General features: G+C 45.1%; 1 protein-coding gene across 3 annotated transcripts in view; it reads right to left on the bottom strand.

The window, feature by feature from the left end:
- Window positions 1–12,106, bottom strand: part of LOC125466328 (uncharacterized) — an 88,221-nt gene that overhangs the window by 33,684 nt on the left and 42,431 nt on the right. For all 3 annotated transcript variants that reach the window (XM_048560688.2, XM_048560687.2, XM_048560689.2), the window contains exon 2: window positions 527–1,499. In XM_048560688.2, coding sequence (XP_048416645.2) covers window positions 527–1,499 — 973 coding nt within the window. The remainder of the gene's footprint in view (window positions 1–526; window positions 1,500–12,106) is intronic.

Here is a 12,106-nt window from a genome sequence, read left to right as displayed (position 1 = left end):
GGTTTTCTGGGAAGCCCAAGGCCTCCCATTTTACTTTGTTTTTCCATTATTGTAGATTGAGGTCAGGAACTTTGGAATGTTATTACTACAGTGTGTCAGTGTCATTATTTAAGTCAAAAACCCAAAGAACTATGGATGCCGGAAATCAGAAACAAAATCAGAAATTGCTGGAAGAACTTAGCAACAGAATTGCTTTGCTCTGATGAAGGATCACTGAACCTGAAACATTAACTCTGATTTCTCTCCACAGATGCTGCCAGACCTGTTGAGTTCTGATCTTATCACTAGCTAGGTCAGCAGTTTTGTGCAATTCATGTTGGACTAGCCAGTTACACTCACATCCCATGAATAATGAAAGGAAACTAAATTCCCAACCAGCCTGTGGAAGTAGGGAATGAATGAAGGGAGGACAGAAAGTCGTGGGTGATCAGTTTCAGATTATTGGGATTGTGATAATGTATATGGCTTCAGGAACAGGACAATGTTTATTTTGGAACAAAGCTGAGTGTTCAGAAGAGTTTCATACCTGCAAAACACGCCAATGTTTTCGATGACTCCACATTTACCTCCATTCAAACAGTAATCGGGAATGACTTCACACACAGACCAACAGGAGTTGTTTTCACGGATATATCCTGGATTACAAGCAATCCAGGAATCATTTGAGCTCTGATCTGTATTTGGCTCAGGAACCGTTGCTGATTTGATTGGCCAATGGCTATTTGATATCTTTCGTGTTCTGGTTGATGTCCTCTCTGGAACTGTCTTATTGTTGTTCTCCCTCCTGCTGTCTACCAACAGCCCATCTGTTGTAGACATGGTCTCTTGGAAACTAATGATGGATTTTGTTGGGGTGGTAGAGTCCTGTGCTGGCCGAGGATTTAATGTGTGAAGCGTAGTCAAGCTGTTTTCTGGTTGATTTTCTTTGGAAACAGGAGTTACCAAGCTTTTGTACCTTCCAGTGATTTCTTTGATTTCTGACCCGATTATCCTTTGGGATTTAGGGTCAGCTCCATTACGATCAAGCAGCTGTTCATGCATGTCACCACTTCCCTCCGTTGCCTCATGGAAAGTGGGAACAAAAGCAGCGTTTGAGAGAAACCCAGCATTTAAATTTGGGCCTTTCAAATCCTGAGGAGATGAGTTTGAAATGCTCAGAAATCCAGGGTCTGGTGTAGGATCGACAGCACAGCTGTTGGATATGCATGTGTCAGAGTTCCCAACCTCATTATATTCTTCGTCTTCATTTCCATAGGGCCCCTGTAGAACAGGGTCAGGTAAGATCCTAGTCACGTCGAGAATGGCATCTCTGTTCCCGGTTTGTGATTTGTGAACAGCTAAGGTTTCAAACTGAGGACTTGCGTCAAAAACAATTGGTTCTCCCAAGTAGAGGTGGTCAACGGCAGCAGGGTTGGGCATGTACTGAGAATGGACAGACTCATAGGCCACACCTGGTGAGTATTCTGCAGACTGCTGCCCTCCACCAGAGGCTCCAGTACCTGTTCAAAATGACAGCATCAAATACAGGTGGTATGTACACAGATCCTATGTTTTATCTCAAACATAACAAGTGGGATGGTCATAACCAGGTTTTTGACTTGACTGGTTGGGGTTTTGCAATTGCGGGCATAACATGTGACTGTGTGACCATGTGACAGCAGGATAAAGATGTGGGGAGAGGACAGGGGACTCGTAGTTTGGGTATTGCTCCTTAGGAAGGCCAGCATGGAGCCAATCAATCCAATAGTCTTCTCCTGTGCTGTAATAAATTTTACGACTCCATGGTGACATTTGCCTCCAGTTTTTAAATCATTTGAGTCACTGTGAGAACCTCATCACAATGTGGCTGACAAACTTCCATTCGGTGAACTGTTCCACCCTTTGAAACTCTGGCCCTGAAACTTTTGTGGGTAGCAGATGACATCTGTTGGCTTTCTCCCAGGAGAGGGTGCCCACAGTATAAGCTGCAATATTGCTTCCCCCTCCTGCATTCCACAGCATTTACACAAAGCCTGGCAGAGTTAGAAATGCTCCACGTTGACTGAGAGCAGACAATGCTAATTGGACTTATACTTAATGGCTGGGTCCCTCCTCCTTTCCGTCAGCGGTCTGGGGAGGAGGGTGTCGCCCACAGTGGTCCCATACAACTACAGATTGTGTGGGTCACGCATTCCCAGCCCACCTTTCTGTTTTGCGGCATTGTGGAGTCTATAGCCCGTGCGTATATTAGTTATGGGTGTTTGCACTCTCCTTTCAGTTATTTGAAGAAACTTTTCCCATGTTTTCAGCTGCACTTCAGCCTCACGCTCCTGATCTTTGGGTACCCAGCACGGAAATGGGGAGGGGGTGGGCAGATCGGAGGATCTCCTCAAGGGTCTACTCCTGGGCCTGGCCAGGCTAGATATGAACAGGGACAGGCAGTGGGCCATGGAGGGGACCATCTCTGCCCACTGCCTGCCCCTCTTCTGCAGTTATGTTCATGCCTGGGTGTCCCTGGGGAGGGAGCAGCAGTGTTTATAAATGCTCTCAATTCCTTCAGGGAGAGGTGGGCAATGCGTTGGGGGTGGGGGGGGGCGGTGGTGATTGAGTGCTTTATTCCCCCCTCCAACTCTATTTTGATTTAGCACCGTTCTGCTCTCTCTAACCCTCCCTCACCTTTGCTGGTTCACATTTCCCACAACGGGCCTCATTTGGAAGTACCCAATTGGAGTCCTGGTGGCAGGTGACAGTTAAAAACGAAAAAAACAGGCCAGGGTGATTTAGTGGTGGGAAGGCCATTTGGTTCGATGTAAGAGCACTTCCAGATATAAAAAAGTAAATAAAAGAGCTGAGTTCTTCCAGTTCCATTTTTCTTTAGCCCTCTCCCCGACCTTCGGAACTATCACATTGTCCAGATGGGACTCTGTATATAACCTGAATAATCAGAAACCCGACCCATTTAATGGTACTGATTGATAAATAATTGCCAAAGGTGATTTGGTGGTGGGAAATAAAATGCTCAGTTGTTTATAAGAGCACTTCTGAATATAAAAATAAGAGTTGGGTTCTTCCCCATTGGGGAGTTAGCTTGAGGACAGGGAAATGGTCCAGACAGGAAGCATGGAAACTGATGCTTGTGCTAAACTGTAGGTCTGCAATAAAACCAGTCGAAACCTCAGAAAGGCCTTTACTGCCTAATTCAACATATGGATTGTAATGAATAAAAGCCAAATATTACCTCAGTCAGGATTGAATGGGTTAGTATGTTATGACCACATTCATAAGGCATTATAGTAGCAAGAATGGTGGAAACTTGCCCTTCACCTCAAATATCGAACAGCTACTGATTTTAAAATTGCTGCTTGGCGTATTTCCCAATTCACAACTCACCAGTCTCACACAAGAAGACAATTCAATTTTGATGAATAGTGCACCTCTGTCTCCTCATTGTGAAGTTTGCAGTAACAGTGTCCCCTCCCTGACTGCCTGGTTCAGTCTGTGGGCTGCCTATCACTCGTGTTTCTGCTGATTCACTCAGCTTGCAACCAGTGACATTAGTCAGCAGAACAGAAAATTGGATGGGCAATTGGAAACAGAGATTAATAACACAGCTTGGAAAAACTGTATCCCAAGGTGCTGAAGTCAGGGAATAAGTTGCCAAACAGACATTTGTTGTTGGTTTGGTGGAGTTTTGGAGTTAAGTACAGAAAATTGAGTAAATGATTCACCCAAAACCTCAAAAAGCAATCACAATGTAACAGCAGAACTTCTGACCACTGTGTGTGTGTGTGTGTGTGTGTGTGTGTGTGTGTGTGTGTGAGAGAGAGAGAGAGAATCAGTGTGTGTGAGTATCTCTGTGTGAGACTTTGTGTATATCCGTATGTGAGAGAGAAAGAGTCACTGTGTGTGTATGTGTGGATGAGACAGTCAGTGTGTGTGAGTATCTCCGTGTCAGACTTTGTGTATATCCATGTGTGTGTGTGTGTGTGTGTGTGTGTGTGTTTAAGAGTCAGTGTGTGTATCTCTGTATGAGACTTTGTGTGTGTGTGTGTGTGTGTAAGAGAGAGAGAGAGAAAGTGTGTGTGCGTGCGTGTGTGAGAGAGAACACGAGTCAGTTTGTATGAGAGAGTCAGTGCGTGTGAGTATCTCTGTATGAGACTGTGATAATGGAAACTGCAGATGCTGGAGAATCCAAGATAATAAAATGTGAGGCTGGATGAACACAGCAGGCCCAGGAGCATCCCAGGAACACAAAAGCTGACGTTTCGGGCCGAGACCCTTCATCAGAGAGGGGGATGGGGTGAGGGTTCTGGAATAAATAGGGAGACAGGGGGAGGCGGACCAAAGATGGAGAGAAAAGAAGATAGGTGGAGAGGACAGTATAGGTGGGGAGGTAGGGAGGGAATTTGATTCTTCATTTCTGAACATGTTCACATGAGCTCTAAGAAGGTCATGTGGTGTAGATATCTAGTCATTTGTCATGTTGGCTGCTAAACTCAATCTTCAAGTAGTTTATAGCCAGACATTTAGAAGGACGAATGGTAATTAGACGGTTTCAGCCTGATAGTGTAGAAGGTAAACCATGACATCTTGACATTGGGAGCGAGGTGGGTTGGTGGGGGGGGGAAGGCAATGGCCAGGGGAGACGATGGCCTGGTGGTATGATCACTGGACTGTTGGCCTAGGGACCCAGCTAATGTTCTGGGGACCCAGATGGTGGAAATTGAATTCAATTTTAAAAATCTGGAATTGAGATTGATGACCATGAATCATTTTTCATGCTGTTAAACCTGAACAGTTTCACACTGTATCACAGCATCCTCTGCTCTCTTCATTGGGAATACTACTTTCAACAACCTCTCCGCAATGTACATGTGTTTTCCTCAACTGTATATTATGTCCAGATGATATCTCTGCAAACCAAGTAACATTCTTTGGAGCAGACATATCTGGTTTGAGGAAGATTCTTTGAAGTGTCTTGTGGTCTGATTCCACTATCACTGCGTCACTCCAAGACACATAATGATTAGAACACTCAGAAGCAAAGACAATAGGCAGGCTCTCCTGAACATTGTGTTGCTCTGGTGCGTTAATATTCTCATTGTCCTTTCTGTAAGGGTTGCTCTAAGACCTTGCTCAAAGCCATCGCATTGCAAAGTAATTTCAGCATTGACATGGTAATTACCTCATCACTGATTATCGTCCGCACATGATGAGTTGGTTTCACCCTCTCTATTACTTCATTATAATATCAAGCAGGAAGACATGCAAGACTTATACAAATACCTTTTGAATCTTTAAGGATCAATTTCAGCAGATAATAGCTTAGTGACTAATGAAACATTGTAAATCTCTTCTTGTACTTGTTGAGTTACTAGTCCAAGCTCTAGACTTGATTCACCTGAGAAGAGTTGATTCTGTTTATTGTCTGCCATCCAGAGTTCCAGATCTTCATTCTTGCCATTGCATTAGATTCACAACTTCATTTGTCCGCTTGGGATGATCATTGTTCCATCACACAGCCTTAACTTTATCTTAGAAGGATTTATTTTCAAGTCCCCAGCTTGAGCTACTCCACACAGATCTGCCAGGCTTATGTTGCTACACAAGACACTGATATGACACTTAATGTTTTATTCATTTACAGGATGAGGCCAGCATTTATTGCCCATCCCTAATTTTCCAGATGGCATTTAAGAGTCAACCAAATTTTGTAGGTCTGGAGTCACATGTCAGCCAGACTAGGTAAGGATGGCAGTTTCCAGCCCTAAAGGACATTAGTGAAACACATGGTTTTTTCCAAAAATTGACAATGAGTTCACAGTCATCATTAGGCTCCTAATTCCAGATTTTTATTGCATTCAGATCCCACTATCTGCTGCAGCAGGATTCCAACCCAGGTCCCCAGAACATTACCTGGCTCCCTGGATTAACAGTTCAATGACAATCCCAAGATAATAAAATGTGAGGCTGGATGAACACAGCAGGCTAAGCAGCATCTCAGGAGCACAAAAGCTGACGTTTCGGGCCTAGACCCTTCATCAGAGAGGGGGATGGGGAGAGGGAACAGTTCATCCACTTCACCAACACCTTCCACCCCAACCTTCAGTTCACCTGGGCCATCTCCAGCACATCCCTCACCTTCCTGGACGTCTCAGTCTCCATCTCAGGCAACCAGCTTGTAACTGATGTCCATTTCAAGCCCACCGACTCCCACAGCTACCTGGAATACACCTCCTCCCACCCACCCTCCTGCAAAATATTCCATCCCCTATTCCCAATTCCTCCGCCTCCGCCGCATCTGCTCCCACGATAAGACATTCCACTCCCGCACATCCCAGATGTCCAAGTTCTTCAAGGACCGCAACTTTCCCGCCACAGTGATCGAGAACGCCCTTGACCGCGTCTCCCGTATTTCCCGCAACACATCCCTCACACCCCGCCCCCGCCACAACCGCCCCAAGAGGATCCCCCTCGTTCTCACACACCACCCTACCAACCTCCAGATACAACGCATTATCCTCCGACACTTCCGCCATTTACAATCCGACCCCACCACCCAAGACATTTTTCCATCCCCTCCCCTGTCAGCTTTCCGGAGAGACCACTCTCTCCGTGACTCCCTTGTTCGCTCCACACTGCCCTCCAACCCCACCACACCCGGCACCTTCCCCTGCAACCGCAGGAAATGCTACACTTGTCCCCACACCTCCTCCCTCACCCCCATCCCAGGCCCCAAGATGACATTCCACATTAAGCAGAGGTTCACCTGCACATCTGCCAATGTGGTATACTGCATCCACTGTACCCGGTGCGGCTTCCTCTACATTGGGGAAACCAAGCGGAGGCTTGGGGACCGCTTTGCAGAACACCTCCGCTCAGTCCGCAACAAACAACTGCACCTCCCAGTCGCAAACCATTTCCACTCCCCCTCCCATTCTCTAGATGACATGTCCATCATGGGCCTCCTGCACTGCCACAATGATGCCACCCGAAGGTTGCAGGAACCGCAACTCATATTCCGCCTGGGAACCCTGCAGCCCAATGGTATCAATGTGGACTTCACCAGCTTCAAAATCTCCCCTTCTCCTACTGCATCCCTAAACCAGCCCAGTTCGTCCCCTCCCCCCACTGCACCACACAACCAGTCCAGCTCTTCCCCCCCACCCACTGCATCCCAAAACCAGTCCAACCTGTCTCTGCCTCCCTAACCGGTTCTTCCTCTCACCCATCCCTTCCTCCCACTCCAAGTCGCACCCCCAGCTACCTACTAACGTCATCCCACCTCCTTGACCTGTCCGTCTTCCCTGGACTGACCTATCCCCTCCCTACCTCCCCACCTACACTCTCTCCACCTATCTTCTTTTCTCTCCATCTTCGGTCCGCCTCCCCCTCTCTCCCTATTTATTCCAGTTCCCTCTCCCCATCCCCCTCTCTGATGAAGGGTCTAGGCCCGAAACGTCAGCTTTTGTGCTCCTGAGATGCTGCTTGGCCTGCTGTGTTCATCCAGCCTCACATTTTATTATCTTGGAATTCTCCAGCATCTGCAGTTCCCATTATCTCTCAATGACAATCCCATTGGGGCATCACCTTCCCAAATACTTCATTTCTGAAGAAGAGTCCTGACCTGAAACGTCAATTTTCCAGCTCCTGTGATGCTGCTGGCCTGCTTTCTCCAGTTTTACACTGTGTTATTTCTGACTCCAGCATCTGCAGTTCTTGATATCTCTGACATTCATTTGACACTCTTTTTCTGCAGTTTTCATTCTGAAAGTCACAAACCATTTCTTATCTCAGTTGAGGAAGGGGTCCTGTGAAGATTCCACCCCATTCTCTCAGTTCCTCCGTCTCTGTCACATATGTTCAGATGAGGCCAACTTCGACAAGGGAGCCTCCAAAATGTCCACCTGCTTCCTCAACTGAGGATTCCCCAGCTCCAATGTCGACAGAGCCCTCAACAAGATCCGATCCATCTCCCGCACTTGCACCCTCACCCCTTCTCTTCCTTCCCACAACAGTAATAGAGTTCTCCTTACCCCTACCTACCACCCCACCAGCATCCACATCCAGAAGATCATCATGCACCATTTCTGCCACCTCCAGCAAGATGCCACCACCAGGCACATATTGCCCTCCCCTCCCTTGTCCGCCTTGCACAGGGACTGTTCCCTCCGGGATATGCTGGTCCACACTTCCTTCGTCCCCAACACCCCCTCACAGCCCTATGGCACCTTCCCCTATAACCGGTGAAGGTGCAACACCTGCCCATTTACCTCCTCCCTTCCCAGTATCCAAGGCCCCAAACATATTTCTTGGTGACGCAATACTTCACCTGTGCTTCCTAGAATCTGGTCTGCTGCATTCACTGCTCACAATGTGGTCTTCTCTACACTGGGGAAACAAAGCGTAGACTTGGCGACTGCTTCGCAGAACATCTATGTTCTGCTCACAAAAGAGACCCTGAACTACCTGTTGCCTGCCACGTCAATGCACCACGCTGCTCCCTGGTCAACATCTCTGACTCTGGCTTGCTGCAGTGTTCTAGCGAAGCTCAACGCACACTGGAGGAACAACACCTCATTTTCCACTTGGGACCCTACAGCCCTCCAGACTCAATACTGAGTTCAATAATTTTTGGGCCCAAACTCTCCCATGTCCCAGCCCCCACCCCACACACCATGCCTTGTTACCACATAGTCTGCCATTACACACTCCCTGTTGTTATTCACTAACAGTCCCCATTAACAATTATTCACCCTCCCAGCCTGATCGTTGGCAACTCCTTTACTTGTCCATCTGTCTTACTCTCTCTTTGGGCTCTGTCCTATCATTTACTCCCTACCCCATCCACTTCCCTATTTCCTGCATATAAACTGACGTTTTCCTAGCCACCATTAGTTCTGAGGAAGGGTCACCGGACCCAAACCCTTAACTCTGTTTTCTCCTTCACAGATGCTGCCAGACCTGCTGAGCTTTTCCAGCAACTTTGTTTTTGTTGTTGTGTAGGTTAATTTGGGATTATGTTTGATACGGGTTGGTTGGACCAAAGGATCAGTTTCCGTGCTGTATGAATCTAAAAAGTAACATTAAAAGGGGATACAAAGTTTGTCTTCAATGCCTTTAGAAACACTCCTGTCTCCTCAGTGAGGTCAAGGGAGAAATGTGTCTTGAAGCATTCTTTTTCCAACATTGATTACAGAGATACTACACTTATCTGCTTAGACATTTTAATTTTCCCTATTTCATATTCTTGCTACTGAAACTGGGAAAAAAAATCTAAATCTGTTTTATATTTCCTTTCATGTTCACAGCAGTATGGACTGGAAATTCTACAGCCATTCTGACTCACTGAGTGTTTTGGATTTGCTGGTTGTAGTTTTAATTCTTCCTTTAAATCCTCCATTTTTTTTACAGCAGCTGGCTCACTTGCGGCTCTGAAATGTCACCCAATCTCGTATTCACATTTCTGACACCACGTTTCATGTCATTTTTTTTCATGGATACTAAAGTGAAAGAAGTCACATGACTAAAACATTTCAGCGTGTGTACTATGTACAAGTGTACTATTCTAAAGCAATACCATTCTTTCAACAGGACAGCATCCCCTTAATGCTCGATAAAAACGGAAAGAACTGCAAATGCCGTAACTCGGGAACAAAACCAGAAATTGCTGGAAAAGTTCAGCAGGTCTGGCAGCATCTGTGAAGAAAAATATCAGCATTGATGTCTTGGGTCCGGTGACCTTCCCTCAGAACCCTTCCTCTGTTCTGAGGAAGGGCCACCAGGCCCGAAACGTTAACCCTGATTTTTTTTTTACAGTTGCTGCCATGCCTGCTGAGCTTTTCCAGCAATTTCTGGTTTTGATTCTCTTAATGCTATTTCTCCAACAATGGACCACTCCTTCAGTAATGCCCCTGAGTTAGGGGAGCACCTAATCTGTGCTGCTCCTCCAACAGTGCAGTGCTATCCAGTACTTTCCATTATATCTGACAGTGCAGGATTCGCTCATTACAGCCATTCTCATAGTGTAGCACTTACCTATCACAATATGTCCTACACTGTCCATCTGCTAGTGTGGCACTCCCTCAGTACTGCCTTGCCAATAGAGTAGTACTCCCTTGGTACTTTCCTCTTGCCAGTGTTACATTCTCTTGATACTGTCTTTTGCAGCAGAGCGTCTAATCTGCACTGCCCCTCTGCTAGTGCAGCACTATTGCCTCTCTGACAGTACCATAACTCTTTACTTCCTCACTGCTGACATTATGACAGTGCAACCAACCCTCAGTATTAGAGTGGAGTGTCAGCTGTGTGTTCTAAAGAAGGGTCACTGGGCTCGACACACTAACTCTGATTTCTCTGCACAGATGCTGCCAGGCCTGATGAGTTTCTCAAGCAATTTCTGTTTATGTTTCAGATTTCCAGCATCTGCAGTTCTTTATTTTATTTCAATGTGTCAGCTGTGTGATACATATGCATGCATAGATATCATTTGTTTTGGATTTTTGAACTAGTGCCATGGGAGTTTTCTGTGTGAATGAAGGGGATTAATCATAAACTTGTGCTATTTCTGCAGATATGGTGATTGATTCTGAAGCACGATATAAGAGGAAGACATTCTAGAAAGTAATGGGAATTTGTTTACATTCAGAGAGTTTATGAGTGAATAAAGTAAACAAAGTTTCACTAAGATTTCTGATAGAAAATTCTGAAACGTTTCTTTTGGTGTATAGCTTAGAAAAAAACACATTTAGTTGCGGGTTATGATAGTTTTGCAGCAATCTTGGCTGAAGCTGGACATATAAATCATTTGTTCCTGAGGAAGGAAGGTACTTTAGGAAAAAGTTATCTCAGTATGAGGAGTTTTGTTTGAAAATCCCAGACCAGTAGAGTTGGGTTCAAACTTTGAAGCTGAGAAAGTCTTAGCACAGTTATATGATAAGTCCAAGAACAGGCTATTAGATTCTCATGATAAGGAAATGAATCCAAGAAATTCTATCTGGTATTTGAGTATTTTAATAGAATGCTGTTGGGATTAATGAGATTATATTTTTATGGTATGTTTTGATATCTTTAAACATGAGTAACATGTAAATAGTTTGATTTATTCTACTTTTTCTTTATTTCTTTTACGCATTAGCTTTCTGTTTCATTGTTAAACCCAAATCTGCTGCACTGCGTGATTCATTCTCAGTGGAAGACTACCTCATTTAAACTGACAACTAAAAGATGTTGATCTATAAAGAGATTTCAGTCTGGGACCTGACTTTTCCAGTAGTAACATCAGCCAAGATCGTAACACAAGCTAGATGATGCATTCAAGTGTCAGAAATAAAGATCAAACCATAACATGTTGACTCTGAATTGACACTGTCAGCTACTGAATCAAGAATGGGAGAACTCATTGGAACTTTTCCAGTGGGTGGGGAATCTGAAATGAGACAAAAATAATGGAACTACTACACTTTATAGCTAATGTATATGGATACACTATATAACATAATATAACATTGACAGGAGTCTTAATCAACAGAATCTGATGTCAGGTCATATAAAAATGATATTAAGGCAGATAACCAAACCTTTGGTCAAGGAGGTTTTGTGATGCATCTTCAAGTGAGAGATAATGGCTGGAAGTGGAAAAGGACAGAGATAGCATTCCTGAACTTAAAATCTCAGCAGTTTAATGGCTGCCAATTCAGGATTGAAAAAGAAATGTGAAAGTATCAGAATTGAAAGAGATTTGGAGTGGCTACAGGATTAGGCAAATTCATAGAGATAAGGAAGGATTAGAAAACGAGAAGGAGAATTTTAATGTCAATGTGCAGGAATCCAATGTGGGTTAGCAAACACAGGGGTGGCAGGGAAAGGAGCCAGTTAGCTCAGTTGTCTGGATGGCTAGATTACGATGCAGAGTTCCTTCTCAACCTCACGTCCCACCTGAGGCACACCAACCTTCAGGTTAAACTTGCCACTGGTTGTCACTGTCTAATGAGAGAGTCTCCGAGTCTCCAGTTCGAAATCACTTTCACTTCAGGAGAAAGAGGTTCATGTTAGTTGCTGGAATGAGAGTATGAGATTCAGGACAATGCAAGAGAGAAGCCCTTTTCAGCCAGTTTACTGGGATAAA

This window comes from Stegostoma tigrinum, chromosome 31 (assembly GCF_030684315.1).
Source record: "Stegostoma tigrinum isolate sSteTig4 chromosome 31, sSteTig4.hap1, whole genome shotgun sequence".
NCBI classification, from domain to species: domain Eukaryota; kingdom Metazoa; phylum Chordata; class Chondrichthyes; order Orectolobiformes; family Stegostomatidae; genus Stegostoma; species Stegostoma tigrinum.
Note: the sequence above shows the minus strand (reverse complement) of the source record. Positions and strands in the feature narration are given on the sequence as shown.